This window comes from Panthera tigris, chromosome D1, assembly GCF_018350195.1.
Source record: "Panthera tigris isolate Pti1 chromosome D1, P.tigris_Pti1_mat1.1, whole genome shotgun sequence".
Classification (NCBI taxonomy): domain Eukaryota; kingdom Metazoa; phylum Chordata; class Mammalia; order Carnivora; family Felidae; genus Panthera; species Panthera tigris.
In genome coordinates, this window is record NC_056669.1 from 9449646 (window position 1) to 9468644 (window position 18999).

General features: G+C 42.3%; 1 protein-coding gene across 1 annotated transcript in view; it reads left to right on the forward strand.

Annotated features, from left to right (window-relative positions):
- Window positions 1-8534: 8534 nt before the first annotated feature.
- CD1H11orf53 (chromosome D1 C11orf53 homolog) overlaps window positions 8535-18999 on the forward strand; it is a 29353-nt gene continuing 18888 nt past the window's right edge. Inside the window, exons 1-2 of the mRNA XM_042958911.1 lie at window positions 8535-8574; window positions 11239-11348. Coding sequence (XP_042814845.1) covers window positions 8535-8574; window positions 11239-11348 — 150 coding nt within the window. The remainder of the gene's footprint in view (window positions 8575-11238; window positions 11349-18999) is intronic.

An 18999-nucleotide genomic window follows, 5' to 3' on the forward strand; every position in this document is an offset into this window, starting at 1 on the left:
GGGGACCTACTATGTGCACAGCACCACCAACGCCAACACAGTGAAGTGCTATGGGAATATCGAGAAGAAGAGAAAGATAGTCTGGTCGGGGATGAGGGACAGATATGCAAACCACTGACCTGCATGGAAAGCAGCATGAAATCAGTGCCCTTGGAGAGATTCAAGCGAGAAGCACCATGAAATGGGCCATTAAATTCATCTCCGTGAAGATAGCATTGGTGCTGAGTCTTGAAAGATTTGTAGAACTTTAATCCCCCGAAGTGAGGGCAGCATGCTTCAATGTGAGAGAATACCGTAAACAAAGGTAAAGAGATGTGAAAGTTGATGACTTATCTGAAAACCCCCGAGGTATCAGCTACAGCAAGCCCAGGGGGTGGGGGGCAACCTTCAGTATTTATTAAGAATTTCGTGAGGTCAGGAGCACGTATCAAATGCAGGTTATCTGGCACATTGCCAGATGCTGTTCTCCAGATCCCACTGATCCGAAATGGGGTAAGGGCATGTGAGATACAGCCGGGTTAGAGGACCAGTAGATCATACCTGTGTCAAGTCCCGAAATTCCAGGGTTGGTCTTATGCCAATCCTGGCTGACTATGACGGTGTTCAGGAACTAACTCTATTCGGGACTGGGAGACAGAACCAAAATTACGTTAAGTAGCAATTCTGGGTTCTTGAAGATGAATAAGGGAAATGTCAGAAAGTACCTAAAATCTGTCTTTTTTTTTTTTTTTTGCTCTAGAGGAGTTGATAACACTGAGTATACATCAAAAAGACTCTTTAAAAAAAAAATAGCAAGTTTGTTTTAAAAGAGAGCTATCTGGGGGCACCTGGCTAGCTCAGTCGGTTAAACCTCCGACTCTGGATTTCAGCTCATCATGATCTCATAGTTCCTGGGATCAAGCACCCTGTCGGGCTCTGTGCTGACAGCATAGAGCCTGCTTGGGATTCTCTCTCTCCCTCTGGCTCTGCCCCTCCCCTCACTTGTGCTCTGTCTCTGTCTCTCTCTCTCAAAATAAACTTTAACAAATAGATTAATTAATTAATTAATTAATTAATTAATTAATTAAAATGTAGCTATCTGGACCCTATTTCAAAGATTCTGAATTAGAATTGGATGGGGCATGGGCACAGGTGCTACCTGTTACCAGCTCTGGTGCTGATTCTGAGGTACTACCAGGTTTAAGAACCTGTACCTTAGATCATATATTTATGTTTTATGTATAATAAGGCTATCCAATTGTATTAAAATGTATTTATTTTGTATTCATTTTGATTTTGTTTCTTCCTAGAATTCTATCTATATCTGAAAGATGCCTAAAAACTGTATACTCGTGATATATACCCATAAGTATATACAGGCATAGAACCTATATTTCTAATTGGGACACATGAGCTTTTCCGTAAGCACTATTTTTTGAAATTTAACTCCAAATTAAATTAAAGAAATAGAAAAAGCTGCTGTTGTTCAGAAAACAAATCGTGGATTCTTTGCTTCTACAATAAACTTTTAAGAGAGTTTGTTCCTAGTGGAAATTCATTGTTACTAAATAAAAATCTTGAGGAAGAAAAAAATACCTTATATATAATCCACATTGGGGATGCAAATTGTAGAGAAACAGACACCAAAGGATTTGCATTTAATCAAATCTAAAGCAAGTCATTTCAGAAGCATCACTGACAGGTACAGAAGCCTTTCCCATCAGGACCAGGCTGACCTTTCCAGAGACCAGGATCCCTTATCAAGGAGAACACAGTCACCAGATATCCTACATTGCCGTTAAGAAGGAGATTCACCAGAACCATCCAGAATGGAAAATGGTGAGTCACTCTCAATTATTAAAATTAAAAAAAAAAAAAAAACTTTAATAATCCTAATGTTTATTTTGGGCATCACAAAGTCATAATGCAGAGCAAAGGACAAAAAGAAATAGCCCTAAATTCTGGCTAGAACATATAAAAGTATAAAAACGCAGACTAGAGACCAACAATTTAGAACTCTTGGTAACATTTTCATAATTCTTTCACATTTAGTTACTAATTGTTAGGTTTACTTTTGCTGCCTAGAGCTTAGGTGGGTATCTATTTTGGAGACCAGCTCTACTGAACATCATTTTTATACAACAAAGACTTAGGTATTACAGCACTCTTTTCCAGGCGAGCGAAACGTTGTGTTAAATGGAACAACTCTCAGTAAGCTCTCAAAGTTAAGGAAGGTGCAGGAGAGGAATCCAGATTTATAGAGAACTCGAAAGGTCTTTTACTCATGCATCTTGATTTAGGTTCTTAGCCTAAGAATGGAGGGCTGTCCACATACGTGTGATAGAGAACAGCCCGAGCTGTTGTCTCATGCGTTCAAACTGAATATAGATCTTTCCCAGTTTGTTCACTCTTGAGGACGCAAATGTGAGTGGCAACATGGAGTAAAACCCACCCATCCAGGAACAAATTTGAGATTAAAAAATTAGAATTTTACGTGTTAACAAAGAATGACAGAGTATTTCAAAAAATGCCTTGTGAGGTACCTTGAAGGAAAAATTGGTATTTTTTGTAAATGCCTCAGCTCTTCAAAGTCTGATCTCAAAAAATAAGCGGATAGAGCCATCACACAAGTGCATCTGTGTGCTGTGGCACGGAATGGGTTATTGACACAAGTGTTAAGTTTTGGATGCAGCCGTGAGGCTTTGGGTGGGAGAAGGATCGTCATGGGGAGGGGTCTGTGAGCGAACCGAACTTGTGCAAAATCCTAACATGCTAACTAATTTGGCCTCACTTAAAAATTTTAGTCTTTCTTTCCAGTTGAAGCTTTCATAAATAGTATATATTATTTTCTTCCTAGCAGTTGATATTTGAACACTTCATTATTAATTGCTGAACTTGCCTTTCCTTGTATCCTTCTGGGGGTTTCCCATAATAACCCTGACATGACAGGAGCCCCACAGATCTGGAGTGGAATCACAAACACCAAGCCCCTAGAGAGTGTGGAGCTAGCACATTTTATTCCTACGTGGGTGTCTGCCTCCCTTCGGCAAGGGGGCTCTGATCTTCAGTGAGGCAGGCTGAGCTGGGCTAGGGCGGTGGTCAGGGGTCCCCGAGCCGCACACCGTAGGGACACCGGACTTTCCCGGACCTCATTCTTGGTACTTCGCTGGCAGGCCAAGAAATGGAACAAGCATGGATGTTGTCCATCAATTACCCATCATTCAGGATTTTTATTCTAATCTGTCTTGAGTGAGCATGTGCGAGCCCATCATCTATTATCTGAATTTTTCTGTCACCAAATGATAGAACTCAAAATATGAATTGCTCTTTCCTGAAGTTATGGGATGGTTTTCTATTTTATTCTCTGTTTGTTTGTTTCAAATGATCTCTGTTCCCTTACCTTAGATAACAAGCACCTGCTTAGGGACAGCAAAGAAGTGTATTCCAGACAGGTGTTATCAAAAATAGTAAAATAAATAAAATAGTAAAATAATACGGTGTTTACTTCAAATAAACACTATAAATGTGTTTTTTATAATATAAATTTAATATGTATTTTGTTTTATTTATATTTTGGTTTATATTTTATGTATTTATATATATATATAACTTTTTATATATTATATATATTATATATTTATATATATTTTATAATTTATATTTTACATTTTAAAACTTATATTATTTTGTTTGAATGGAGAAAATGTTTAATTTTCAAAAACAATTTTAAAGCAACAGTACCATTAAGTGTACTATGGGCCAAATTCTTTATCAGAATAGAGAGCAGTAAGGAGCGGATGTGACTCAGACAATTTGCTGCATGTACATAATGACAATATGGCAATACAAAAAACTTTTTTTCCAAATTCTAAAGGATAAGTTGATTCTTCATAATAAATTTGCTTGTGCTTTCTTTCCGGAAACATGGGTCTTTGTTCTCTCAACAACTGATCTGAATGCAAGTTTGTATCTAGGGGTATTTGAATAAAAACTCTCAAGCATCTCCTGGTTTATGCAGGTGTGGATTCTTTAAATAGACAATGCACATGGGGGGAAATGTTTGGGAAAAGGAATACTGATAGAATTTTTGACTCCTCTGTAAAGAGGGAGGGCAGGAAAGGTTAGAGAACTTTCCAGAATCCTCAAAACACCAAGAATAGTCCAGGTGACAGTTTAAAGAAATTGTACCAGGTTCCACTGCTTAATTAAAACTTATATGAGGGGCCCCTGGGTGGTTCAGTCAGTTGAGTGTCTGACTTTGGCTCAGTTCATGATCTCGCGGTACATGAGTTGGAGCCCCGCATCAGGCTCTGTGCTGATGGCTCAGAAGCCCCAGTGACAGGGTTTCATCCCCCCTGTCATGAAAATGCCGTCTCCCACATTCTGAGAATATTTATCTTTCCAAACCTTATAGCCTTTCTGTGCCTTCATTTTCCTCTAAGATATTTTATGTACTCTGCAAGTGTTTATTGATCATGTACTAGGTGCCAGATTCTGGACACCACTGGTTATTCCTTTCTCTATAGTCCATCTTTTTTTCCACTTCCTTGATGCTAACACTCTGGTACATTACATACCTTCATTTTTTTTTAATGTTTATTTCTTTTTTGAGAGAGAGAGACAGAGCGTGAGCAAGGGAGGGGCAGAGAGAGAGAGAGGGAGACACAGAACCCGAAGCGGGCTCCAGGCTCTGAGCTGTCAGCATAGACCCTGATGCAGGGCTCGAACTCACCAACAGTGAGATCATGACCTGAGCTAAAGTTGGACGCTCAACTGACTGAGCCACCCAGGCACCCCAATATATGCCTTCATTTCTGACCTCTCCTCCCTGCTTCCACCTTCCCTGTCCCCTGCGGTCCCCTGGACATCAGAACTGTAGCTGCCACTGAGGCTCAGTGCTTGGATACCTAGTCTCCTATTGCCACAAAGTCTTCCTTTGAGTCCTTTATTTTTGCAGTTTTGGTTACCATAGTTTTAAAGGTGTTTCTTAGAAGTGCTGGTCAAAGCCATCATCCTATCTATAGGGTATTTGAGTTTGATTATGCCAGCACAACCTCAAAGTCACCATGTTCAAAACTGAACTCTTATTTCCCCACTAAAACTGACTCTCTTCCCTGCCTTCCTGATTGTTCTTCTTAATCCTGGTGGTCTTTTTTTTTTATTGTGCATATGCATGTGTGTATGTATGTGCATGTGTGTGTTTTCTTTTGAAAGTTTTCTTAAATCTGTCTTTTCCTTGTCATTTCCACTGTCTCTGGTTAGCCTCTATTTTACCTTTTCCCATCCTCTGTGGTCCCTCGCCCTCAGACCCATCCTAGGCTCTATCTTCAGATTAATCTTCCAAAACGGTATTCCAAATCTTCTCCCCAAATGATAAAATCACAAGATTCTCCTGTTCAGAAGGCTTAGTGGTTTCCATCACTTACAACATAAAGTATAATTTTTCAGTCTGTTTTTCAAGACCTTCAACATGTTCGTTAATGTCACCGCCACCCCTCCCCGACTCCAAAAAACAGGATGCTTTCAACAAATAATTAAGAAATAATTAAAAATAATTACTATGTGCCAGACACCATTCAGGCATTGGCACCTGAGATGTATCAGTGAGTAAGAAAACAAGCAAATATCCCCACCTTCGTGGAGCTTACATTCTAGCAAACAGCAGACAGCAGTAGGCAATAAACCTAATGCATAAGGAAATTATATAGGCCATCGTAAAGTGACAAGTGGTCCATAGAAAGAAAAAGTAAAATGGGGCGGGGCAGGTTAGGAGTGTTTCGTGGGAAAGATGCAACTTTAAATGTGTTCTCGTTGAAAAGATGACATTGGAGCCAAGATGTGAAGGGGACACAGGGGTATAGCCACGCGGATAACGGGGGGAAGAATAATCCAGAGAGAGCAGACAGCCAGTGCCAAGGTTCTAAGGCAGAAGTGGTGTGCTTGGTGCATTTCAGAGGCTGATGGGAGTACGGTGAGCAAGGGGAGAGTGTTGGGAGGTGAGATCAGAGGTATCGTGCAGCAAGGTTACCTGGGGCCATTCTAAGGACTTTGGCTTTGATTGAAACGGGGAGCCATTTCAGTATGGTATTGAGAAGAGAAGTGACACCGTTGTGCTTTGTTTTTTCACGGATCCCTCTGGCTACCGGGCTGAGAATAGACTGGGACACTGGGGGTGAGGGATGCTGAAGGCTCCTGCAGTAATCTACACGACAGATGGCAAGACAATAGCGGTGCAGGCGGGGAACAGTCGGCACCATCATGAGTTCCTCGAGGACAGCCTGTGAAGTACAAGAGGGAGCGAGTCCAGGAGGATCCCGATAGCTTTGGGAGTGAGTAACCAGCGGCGTGGAGGGAGTAACCCTCAGCTGAGACAAAGGAGGTCTCCAGACAAAGCAAATGCGGAGGGGCGGGGATGGAGTTCAGGTTTGGATGCGTGGGGTTCCCGACGTCCAGCAGACAGCTGTGTGAACGTGGACATCCAAGTCTAAAGTCCGGGCCGGATGGGTCTGGGCTAAAGGATGATGTCCATTTGAAATTCATCTATGTGGAGGTGGCATTAACCCCCATTACTCCAGTTCCCTACCCTTTCCGCACCTGCCTTGTTCCTGCCCACCTCTGTGTTCCTTCATGCCGTGCCTGACGCCCGCGAGACCTTTCTCCCTGCCCCTAACTCATCCACATGCAATCACGTCCACCTGAATCACGTCCCTTCCCCCAAAACTGTCACCGACCACCCAATGTGTGTTCTGCCCCTCCCCTACTCTTTCACATGTGAACACCTCACCTCTCTCACCAAACTGAGATCTCTTTGAGGACATCTGCTACATGTTCTAAACTTCTTTTGCATCCCCTGTGGCATTTCGCCCCTGCTTTGCACTAAGTCCATGCCAACTGGTGTGTAAGACTGACTGCTTACGACAAACCTTCAGAAGTTCTCATGTGTTTATTTGCCATCTCACGAACTTTCTCCCTCTATTAATTACCGTGTGGTTATTTGTTAAGCTTATTTAAAATAGGTGTATTCCTTCTAGGCTTTTTGGCATACACATAAAGCACAAATTGGTGAGTCAGATTGAAATCACCAATTAAAAAGCCCTTCAGGGAAGAGTGAAGCCAATTCTGTCTGCAGACCCACAGGGGATCCAGGCTGGACCCCTTCAGCCCCACCCCCTCCTCTCTCTCAGACCTGTGTCCACTCCCACTGGTAATCACCAGACGTTCCTCTTTCGGCCCCGCCAGGAATACACAAATACCTACGGTTGGCCCCCACCCGAACAGGAGCACTATAAAGTCCTTACTGTTATGTATACCTGTGATTCTCAAACTTCAGAAAACATCAAAATCACCTGGGAGGCTTATTAAAACATGAATTGCTGAGCCGCAGCCCTAAAGTTTCTGACTCAGTACATCTGGAGTAAGGGCGTGAGAATCTGCACGTCTAGCAAGTTCCTAGCGATGCTGGTGCTGCTGGTCCGGGGGTCACACTTTGAGGATCACTGGGGTGCATTCTCACTTTGACCTGTCTGTCTGGCTTTGCCCACTGCCTTGTTCTCACTGTTGGTGCCCTAGTCACTCTCCTGCTCCAGGCTGCTCCCCTGCACGCTAGAGCTGTCTCGGCCACTGACCACACACCTGGCCTCCACCCCTCTCTGGCCTTTCCTTACCCTAGTCTCGGGGGTTGAGAGCCAACTCATGCCCTTGCCCCCAATTTCCTGCTTCCTCTTCAACCCCATTCCCTCATTTTCTCCCTTTTTCCTAAATCTTTAGTCCCTTCCTCTGACCTACTCAAATATCCTCAAATCTCTGCTACCCATAAATATATAGATATAAAAATGTAAGCAGGGTGCCTGGGCGGCTCAGTCGGTTAAGCATCGGACTTCAGCTCAGGTCACGATCTCACGGTTTGTGAGTTCAAGCCTCACATTGGGCTCCATGTTGACAGCTCAGAGCCTGGAGCCTGCCTCAGATTCTGGGTCTCCCTCTCTCTCTCTCTCTGCCCCTCTTCTGCTTGTATATATATCTACATATATAGTGTATATGTATACATATATATACATGTATATACTGTATATTTATATATATGCAAACCTCTCCCTGACCCTGTACTTCTCTGCAATTATCATCCAGCTCCTCCTTTCCTTTCTCATTCAAGCTTCAAGAAGAAATCTCCATCCCTGTCTTGGCCCTTGACATTATTATCTGGCTTCTAGCTAGGCTTCCAGAGTTTCTCTTCTAAGGTTGACTGAATTGAAAGCAGTGAGTGCCCTGCTTTCCTTATCTTTCTGGACCGTTCTGCCACCCTTCCTACTTTTTCCTTCTTTCCTGAAGTCTCTTCCCCTGAATTCTGTGATGCCTCCTTCCCCTGGCTTTTCCTGGTTCCTCTCCAACTATGTCCTCAATTATATTCTTCTTCATGTCTCTCTTCCTCCTCTGACCACACTTCACATGTGGATGCTCCCAGGCTTCTGTCTGGAACCATTTAGTCCAGAGCTCCCCAACCAGTATGTCAGGAATGAGGATGATAGGAGTTTCCAAGATATTGATCCTCTCAGGCCATGGGAGCAGCCTGGTCTGCTTATGCTGGTGTGCGGGATGGTATCGTTTCTCTGTGTGCCGTCATGTGACTCTACCTTTCAAGCACTCCCCCCTCCCACCAGCAATTCCGTCCTCTTTCCTGATTTCTTTACCACCAGCGTCATGATGGCTCCAGAACTTATGTACCCAGATCAATCCCATGGGGAAAACTCGAGAATCACCCTCGAATCTTCCCTCTTCTTTCTCTCCCACACCGAAATAATTTTCAAGTGTCTGCTCCTTGCCCTCCTATCTACTACTCAGACCCCATTATCTCTTGCCTGAATTCTTCTAGAACCTCGTGACTGATCTCCCTGTGGCTTTGTGATTCTTAAATCTACCCTCCACACAGCTGCCAGAAAAGCCTGTCTAAAATGCAAATCTGACCGTATTGGCTCCTCGCTTAAAAGCCTCCATTGATTCTTTGCCGGCAGGATGAAGTCCAAACTCCTTTGCCCACCAGAAGCTTCATGACTGAGGCTGTTTCTTTTCTCTTCTGGCCTCCCTCCCTCACTCCCTCACACACCTTGCTCTGTTCCTGCCTCCAGGATTTTGCCCCTGTGGTCCTCAATGTCTGGAATATTCTTGCCCACCTTCCTATCACTACGCAGCATCCCTCCAGCCTGTGCTGTCCCCTGCCCTCCTAGTCCCTCCCCGCCCTCATAAGGAATTGACACATCTGTGTTTTTCTGAATATCCTAGGCGTGATGCTGCTGTTGCCCTTAGCACATTTGCATTAAAATTATTTTTTAAGCTCCTCTCTCCTCCCACTAGATAGCAAATTCTTTTGCATCCCCAGCTCTGACGGGATGCCTGACACACAGGAAATACTTCAATGCATCATTGATGAGTAAATGTAGCCTTAGGCTTTTCCAAAAGCGAAGCATACACTCTAGAATCAGAGTTTAGTTTCCTTTGGAACAAACGTAAAGTCATCAAGTTTTTAATTCGAGGCTGATTTGAAAGTACTTCAAGCCTCTCTAAGTAAAAGATATATAGGCCAAAATTAGACCCTGTTAAAATTATACCGAAAGGACCATTCAAATAACTTTATTTTGCTGAAATCATTTTATTTATTTTGCTGAAATAACTTTATTTTGCTGAAATCATTTGTGTGGTGGCTTCATTTAAACTAAATGATACATTGCCTTGGAACCTAGATTTTTTTTTTCCTCTTAATTTTGTATAGGCATTTTGTATAACACTTAATAGTTTGGCATATTTTCATATGCCTGTCTTATAGAACACTGAAGAGAGATTTTACAGACAAAGAAAATGGGCCTGAGAGGTTACGATTGTCCCGGTGCAGTGACTAGAGTAACATGTGATCACGTAGGCACTGCTTTTTGGGCCAGCAACCTCTTCCATCCCATGGGTCGCTCTGCTTTTGGTTTGGGTTGTGTTATTTTTTCCTTTCTTCCTTCCTTTTATTCTCCTTGTGATGGTATTTGACTCATAAGTCAAATATATCCTAGACTACCAGTTTAAGCAGATTAGAGAATATTTTTGGTGATATGTGTATACATGTGCGTACACGTGGGTACATCCAGCCTAGTGCACTGATACCGAATCCAGGTGGCATTGCTAATACACCAGCAACAGCTCGATTAAAATGAATTGAAACTATCCAACCTACAATGGAACAGTGATTTCAGACTTACAAAATATCTTAAAATTCCTGCAGTTTAACTACGATGTATTGCTTGAATGCTTTCTCCAACTGACTAAACAAAAGGTTCTTCTACTTTTGCTTGACCGTCCTCGCTAACAAGGAGCTCACTATCCCCAGAAACAGAGTTGTCAATTTCAGAACCTTGGGGGACACATTTTTCTCTATAGTCTGTTATCTCTCTGTAATTTCTTCATGGTAAAAAACAGCTAATTTTTCCAGTTGTTAGGGTTAGAATCTGACCCACGTCTGGATCCCAGCTCTTATGGCTTATTAGCAGCTATGAGACCTTGGCAGATAACTGAGCCCCAGACTTCAGGTCCTTCCTTTTTAAAATGGCTCAAGTGAAATAATGCAGGTAAATTACTGAGCACTGTAATATGTTCAGTGGGTGCTTGTAGTAAGTTCTTAATAAATATTTGTTGAATGAATGAATGACTCTTCCCTTATCCTTGACCTAGTTTCAAAGCAGCAACTCCCCGTGTCGAAAGACTGTATTTTCAAAAATAAAAACTGCTTAATTTAGTGCAGTAAACAGGAACACATGATTTTCTTCTCAGGAACCCAATCTGAAAACAGTCCAGGTGACCTGCTCACCCACATCAGGTAGAAATACAATACGGCAAGAATACTGTCACTCCATAAACTGAAGCATGCAAATCTAACTTTTGCATCAGGTAATAAGTTGCATCTGATTCCTGTCTTGCGATTAAAGCATAAATTATAAGCCTTCCCGGAATAAATCTTGACAAGTCAGAGTACAAAAAAGAGGACACTTTGAGGAGCTGTTGCGTAGAAGATGGAATAGGGGGGAGCTTTTTCTGCCTACACAGAACTTGGATGAGTTTCTATCAAGGAAGGAAGACTAAACGTCCTCTTTTGGAGCCACTGCAAATTCAAGAAGTCTATCATCGCAGTGAGCAAACAGTCACAATTGTCAGGCCTTGAATGCGTCCCTGGGGAGGTTAACCTATTACTCTATCCACATTTGATTGTTACTATTCCATTTGCTTAAGTCACAGGAGACTACAGCAAACGCGTGTATCAAGGCGTGAGAGTGAAGCACACGGTCAAAGACTTACTGGCGGAAAAACGATCCAGGCAGACAAGTAACTCAAGATTTAATGTAAGTCTCGATTTAGTTCATTCTGAAGTCTTTGGGGGCCTCAGTCCTCTTTGAAAGCTAGTTATCTCCGCTCTTTCCTCTTGAGTCTCATATTCTCAATGGCAAAGCCCTCATTTACTTAGCACACACTATATAATTACCATTATTAACATTATTTGGTACCTCATTTGGTTAAGCATCTAACTTCAGCTCGGGTCATGATCTCACAGTTCGTGGGTTCAATCCCCACGTCGGGTTCTGTGCTGGCAGCTCAGTGCCTGGAGCCTGCTTCAGATTCTATGGCTCCCTCTCTCTCTGCCCCTCTCCTGCTCCTGCTCTGTCTTTCTCTGTCTCTCAAAAATAAACGTTAAAAAATATATATTGGGGTACAAATGTCAACCCATGGGCAAAAACCTGGAGAGCTCTGTGAACTTACTGGCTGGCTGTCTCAGCTCATGGCAAAGAATGGATGATATGTCCTGACTTTTTCATTTCTCCCAATCGTGAATTAATGAAGGCTTAGCTGGTGGGGACAATGCCAATCTTCATCGACACGTTATTCTAAATCTGATAGAGACAACTTAGAAAAACCCTCCCTATAGCAAAATCAGATGGAAATATCTGAGTTGGAGATGTCTTAAGTCTGAAACCTCTCTATCTGCCATCCGTGTCTTCATAAATAGCTCTACCCTGCACTTAAAATGTTTAAGTAGTTGCACCCAGATCTCCAAAAATGCTCCTAGAGTGGAAATAGCAATTAGCTAGCAAGATGGGTTTATAATCACTTAGTCTATTGGCAAAATGTAACAACATGAATGTCAGGCATCTGTCGTGCATTGCTGGATGCAGGACATGAGAGCAAATGTGGTAACGACGTACAGCGCCCAGCACAGGGGCTGGTACACAATGGGTACCGGTTCTTCCATTGTGGCTGCTCAGGATATGGGCACTGCATCCAACGCTGCTCTGGGATCAAATTTCTGGGACATGTTTCAAATGAACCAACTCCAGATCCTATTTCCTCCCATCCAAGAGCTTTCACTGCACATCTTCTGTCTTCTTTTATTTTAAACCACATCCTCTCTTCTGGTGCAACAAACGGAGCTTAGCTGACAAAAAGAAAATCAAAATCATTGGCTCCTTGTCTATTCCTAGTACAGTGTTTCTTAGTGGCTGCTCAGAGTCATCTGGGGTGTGTGTTACAAATATCCATGCCAATTTCATATCAAGAAAGGAAGAGAGAGAGAGAGAGAATTCAGAGTCTCTTCTAATGAACCACAGCTTTGTGGAAGTAATGTGGATGGCTTGGCCACAGCTACAGTCAGAATTGTGAAACCTAATGGACGTTGTAGGCATTGGGAAGACAGGAATCACAGTGATGTCAAAACACAGTCAAGGAACAGATACTGTATCTGCCCAGTGTGCGTGAGGCTATAACTCACTCCTTGGCATCATCATTATCATCAAGACATACATACAAAGATAAGGCACTATCCCAGACAGAATTACAGAAGAAGAAAAAAACCCCAAGAAATCATAGTATTTCCAAATGGTATATATAAATATATTCTTCTTTTTAAAACTACCTAACAATTTTTGCTCAAGATCTGTGACTATCAAATAGTATGTTTTCTTTAATTTTTGATGTTTTTACTCTCTCAGTGCTATAACAATATAAACATGATTCATAATAAACATATTGTTTGATTTCATTTTAAACTGCAGGTTCCTTGTCCCGTCCCATGTATACAAATGTGGAGATATTGGACAGGAGCCAAGGAATGGTCATTTTTCAACCTGCCCCTTGGCCGATTCCTTTGCTCGCCAGAGGTTGAGAACTTTACCATAGAGTACAGAGCAGGGGTTCGCTCACACAGCCAAGGTTCTTATCTCCACCCAGATTACAATTTGTTGAGCTATTGCTGTTGGCCCCGTGACACTGAAAGTGTGATAGTGAAAGTGGATACAAGAAACACATAATACATGGTCTATGTCATTAAACACCAAAAACCCTGGTAGAGAAGAAAATCTGTGTATCCATTTAAAAAATATAAGACTAGGGGCACCTGGGTGGCTCAGTCCGTTAAGCGTCTGACTCTTGATTTCAGCTCAGGTCATGATGTCTCGGTTCGTGAGTTCTAGCCCCCTCATGCTCTGTGCTGACAACATGAAGCCTACTTGGGATTCTCTCTCTCCTCTTTCTCTGCCCCTCCCCCCACCCCCACTCAGGTGTGCTCTCTCTCAAAATAAATATAATTTATTTAAAATATATATATAAGACCCTATACCCAAGCATCAGACTAAAGACGAAAGACCAGGAGCATAGCCACATGCTAGGAAGACTACAATCCAGTTTACAGGGCACCTCTTCGTATGTCGTCTCATCGGACAGACACACGAACTCTGTGAGATTGATATTCACATGGTTTCCCATTGAACAGATGGAAACAGGGAAGAGAAGAAGAGATGGGAAGTGATTGTTCTCAGGCTTCATAGTTAGCAAATGGCAGGTCTTCTGGCTCCTGATTCAACATTTAAAAGGGACAGATCACTGGGATCTGAGGTAGAACAGTCCCTGATTCATGCTGTCTTAGTCCAGTTGGGCTATTGTAACAAACACCACAGCCTGGGTGGCTTATCAACAGCAAGATTTTATCTCTCAGACTTCTGGAGGCTGGGAGTCCAAGTTTTTGGTGCCAGCATGGCTAGATTATGGTAGGACCCTCTTCGGGGTTGCAGACTGCTGACTTCTGATTATGCCCTCATGTAAAGGAAGGGTCTAAGGAACTCTCTGGGGGCTCTTTTATAAGGGCTCTGATCCCCTTCGTGAGGGCTCCACACTCATGACCTACTCACCTCCCGCTTGTTAATACCATCACTCTGGGCATTAGGATTTCAACATATGGATTTTGGAAGGACATAAACATTCAGACCATAGCATATTCAGACAAGGAAAATCAAAATATAGGAAAATATATCATCGAGAAAGAATTTCTAGGACAAGAAAGGTGCAAACCCGCCCTAACTCTGGTAGTTACTCTCAGGCACCAAGTGCATAGGCTGCATGAACTTAGCCTTGTCTACAGGTTTGCATATATTTTTACCTGGGTCTCAACACTAGTGTATTACTCGTATCCTCCACTCCAATGACCTCTTAAATTGGGGTAATTAAATGTCTATATTCCCAAAATATGGTTATTTGGGCTTAAGTTACCTCCATGAATTGATTTGACTGTTCATCTGTCAACCACTATTCTAGAATATCTGCGTATCTCAAGAAAGACACCGTATTCCTTAGAGGTCCTATTACTGTCCTCATTGCAAATGCTAACCTGTTCAGCAGGAATCATGGAGAATCACATTGCTGGTGGGCACTTGGGGTTCTAACTGGATGGATGATCCTGAGCCTACCTTCTCTTTTTCACGCCAATACACTACGCAGCTATGGGTTGAATATCTTGAATATGTTTGGTTAGGGAGGCCATCCTAACAAGACCATGTTCAAACTTGGCTACTGACAGCATGGGTAATAACCAATCAGAGGCTAACTTGAGGAGGTTGGAGACCCTACCATGCGGTTTTACCATAGAGTGTGCTGGCCAAAAAGTGGACCCTCCCAATAATCCCACATCAAAACGCTGGAACCTATGAATGTTACCTTATGTGGCAAAACATGTGATTAAGTTAAGGATCTTAAGAGGAGGCACTTACTCAGATTATCCAAGTAGATTTTGTCTTGCATCACTCTGAATGCAATCCCATGCATCCTTCTAAGAGAGGGTTTGAGAGAGACACACGCACAGAGGAGAAGACACACAAAAGAGCAAGAGGCAGTGGGGTCAGGAGGCAGAGGCTGGAGTCATGCAGCCATAAGCCAAGGAACGTGGGTGGCCACCAAAAGCTGGAAGAGGCAAAGAATGGATTCTCCCCTAGGGTCCTACAGGGAGCACAGACCTAGCAACACGTTGATTTGGGCTTCTGACCTCCAGAACTGATAGACATTTCTGACTCTTTAAGCCACCCAGGTTATGGTCATTTGTTACCGCAGACCTAGGAAGCTAATGCACATATATGATGAAAGCTACTTCCCTCTGGATAAGTATCCTTTAGGAAGTATCCATCTGATGCCCAAATTGGTGCTCTTTTCTTTGCGACAACACTTTGATAAGTTTACACAGGCTGTGTTAGTCCATCGTTACCGCAATTTCCTTCCAGAACATCTGTTTTTGATACCGTGAAATGTTTTAATGTTTTTCACATCTTTGCAGTAGGAATCAAAGAGAAAGAAATCCCTTTCACCAAAGAGATTTTCACCAAAGACTGGACCTAAAACCATTTCTCTACATCTTAGCCATGATCCTGTGGTTTCACACTATTACTGTGGACATCTGTTTTTAAATAATGGTTTTTCTCTTTCTTCCTCAAATCTTTCTGGGTCATCCTTTACCACACTCCTACATTTTCTAGCAGAATATTTAAACTGTGAGCCATTCACCCACATCTAGTACCAAAAAATATAAATAATGAGACTTTTGATGTAGGTTTTTCTTGCATGTTTTTTCAATTACACTATTTCACTTGAGTTTCATAAAAGCAAATCATTGAAAAATTTTAATAACATCACAAAACTTAGTTAACTCTCAGTTATTTATAGTACAGGAGAAAAAGGATTTAACAAGAAGATGCAGTGAGGCTCATAGCCACAATTTTTCATTTTGCTTTGAAATCCAATGAACAATTTGCAGGCTATTGAGCTTTCTAATCAAGTTTTTCTTAAGCTATCATAAAGATTCATTTAAAAGCCTTGAGTACATAACAGCTGGCATGAGGGGGAAAATTTCAACTTACTAAGTAGGAAGCAGAGATCAGTTTGCAGTAAAAATTGTGCCGCAGAATGGGGGCTTACAAGGCAGTTTGGAAGAGATTATGAACAGCCTGGGATCAGGGTCTGCTGTTCAGTCTATTTTATTGGTTTATGGACATCCTAATCACTCTCTTGCTCACTCCTCAAAAAATGCTATAGTGAGGACCAACAAGGAAATAGATATGAAAGTTATTTTAAATTAATATTCTACGTAAATGTGAGGGAAAATACATGAAGACTTCTGAGGTGTTTTGGAAGGCCTGAACTAAAGAAAGTGTTAAGGAGATAAATCCCAAGTGGGAAATGGATTTGGATTATATTTTGAATTCTATGTATTATACATATACAAACCAAAAGTTAACTGTTTCCACTTGTCATGATTCTTTCACATCAACCTCGAATGTTTGCTTTCCACATCATAACTACTTACAATTGCTTTTGTTTTGTGTATTTTCCTAAATCCTTACATTTAAATGAGCTGATAAAATGTCCATGCCCCGAACACGTAGGATAAGGCCATATTGTCAGCTGGGTGTCTTGGTTCACAATATGTCCTAATTATTTCTGGAAGGAAAACATTGTAAACACAGGAAGAAGCCTGACAATAGTACATATCGATGACAAATTTGGAGTAACAGCAGGTAAGTGGGTGCCAGATAGTGCATTTATGGCATAGGGTAATTGGAAGTGTTTGATCTTTATGGAGAGATGGCGAACCTCGAACTGTGAGCCAGATGTGTGTTGCCTAGCTCCATCCATCATAACTGTCTGCCTTTCGATCAGGACTGCTAGTTAGAGTTTTGTTTAGTTATATATCCAGCTGCTGTTTTGCAGTACCAATCACATGCACACTTCAGTTACCACCGAGTATAAACACTGGGATGTCCATATCTGTGATTTGCATTTGGATTTCTTGTGAAGTGTTAAAAAATATATATATGCAATTGGCAACTGTTTATTATAGCATCTCAAGATCTCTTTGGTTTCTCTGAAGCTTTGGAAAACACATCTAAGACATCTCTTTTACATCAAAACAGAAAAGTTCCTTCCTCAGTCTGTTTCAACCCCTCCTTCTGGCTCTCAGTGGTCCTGGGCGATTCCTTCCTTCTCTCTGGGCCTCAGTGTCCTTGTGAGTAGAAGGGGAGGGTTAGATTCTTCCCATTTCAGTATTCAATTTGACTTGATAGCTTTTCCTGACCTCAGAACATGTCCCACCCACTGACAACCCTCTCCCCAACTTCCAAAGCCAAGCTGAACCCCTCTTTGTTCTGAGAAAGATATACCTCCTTTCCTCTGGTTCAGGTAGAGCTTTGCAAGTTGAGTTTTCAAGGGAAGAGGGAACAGAAAAATCACAGAAAGCACAAGACCAATTATGCACAGTGCAAATGTTCTGACCCTAACTTTAATATCTAGTCAAAGATCAGTATGGGTGAGACAGTTGAGGTGACTTCAAAGCCCGGATCTCCTTCTGTCACCTCAGTTCTCTCTGGGGCAGATGAGAATTTTTAATAATAATCATTGTCATTTACTGATAGACTTATAAATATTTTCACTTATATACTTTAAAATATATGTCATTGGGGCGCCTGGGTGGCTCAGTCGGTTAAGCGTCCGACTTTGGCTCAGGTCATGATCATGGTCTGTGAGATCAAGTCCCGTGTTGGACTCTGTGCTGACAACTTGAAGCCTGGAGCCTGCTTCAGATTCTGTGTCTCCCTCTCTCTCTCCCCCACTTGTGCTCTGTCTCTCTCTTTCAAAAGTGAATAAACCTTAAAATTTTTTTTTTAAATAAAATACATGTCATTGATAATAAAATATATGTCATTTATCAACAAGAAGCCCAGTGGCCTTGAGAGGATGGCACTCACATCTATTTTTCAGATGAGAAGAGTAAATATCAGGTAGCAAGTGATGGAGCTTAGATGTGACCCAGGTTTGTTGGATTGCTTCCTGTTGCCTTTTTAATTTACATTTCCGGTCCAAGGAAGGACTAGCTTTGGAATAATCACTTTGCCTCAGGGCTTCTGCTTCAGATTCCATATGTGATGTTGGGTCTTGGTCATGACCTTTGCTCCCTCTCAACCCGCCCATCCCTGCAGTGCTTCTGTAGGTTGTTTAGATGATGCCACACCCAGCCTGAACCAGAAGCAGCACTCTCCTTTCCTGTGACACCCAGAGATCCTAGAAAGAACTAGACACAAAAAGTTCTTAATTTCCTTCTAGAACCTATCTCTAGCTCTGTCCTAGAACTTGCTTCCAGAATATTCCCTGTCATTCCCCACCACTCCTGCACCTCTGGTCTCTTGGGCTCACCATGGCACCTGGCCCTCTCTATAAAAAGAGGAAAACATTTCCTGAACCGGAGTCACAGCATACCATCTGACCTTTGCAGAACCCTTTGCTGCCCTCCTGGAGATCCCTAGGTCCTTCCTCACCCAACCCATTTCTCCCTGACCTTTCTTCTTCCCTATCGCTTACTCTCCTGCTATGACTTACAATGAAGTGCAGTTTCTTTAGTATTATCTAGCTGCCTGAGAAGCTGGTATCCCCTGGCTTGGTCCTGGGAATGGATGTAGAATGCCACTCCACCACGTGAGAAGGCAGAGACCCTGTTGGGTCTCTCTTGAGGGCTGAAAGAGATCCATGAACCTAGGGAAAAGCAGAGCTTACCAGCTCAGTTGGCCTGCTGTCTCTGGTGACCCACCGTTTAGATGCTCTCCCAGTTTCCATGCATTCTCCCATAGTTTTACACACTAAAGGCTCCTATGCATATTCCTAACAAATATAATAGCCACTAAGGAAAAGGGA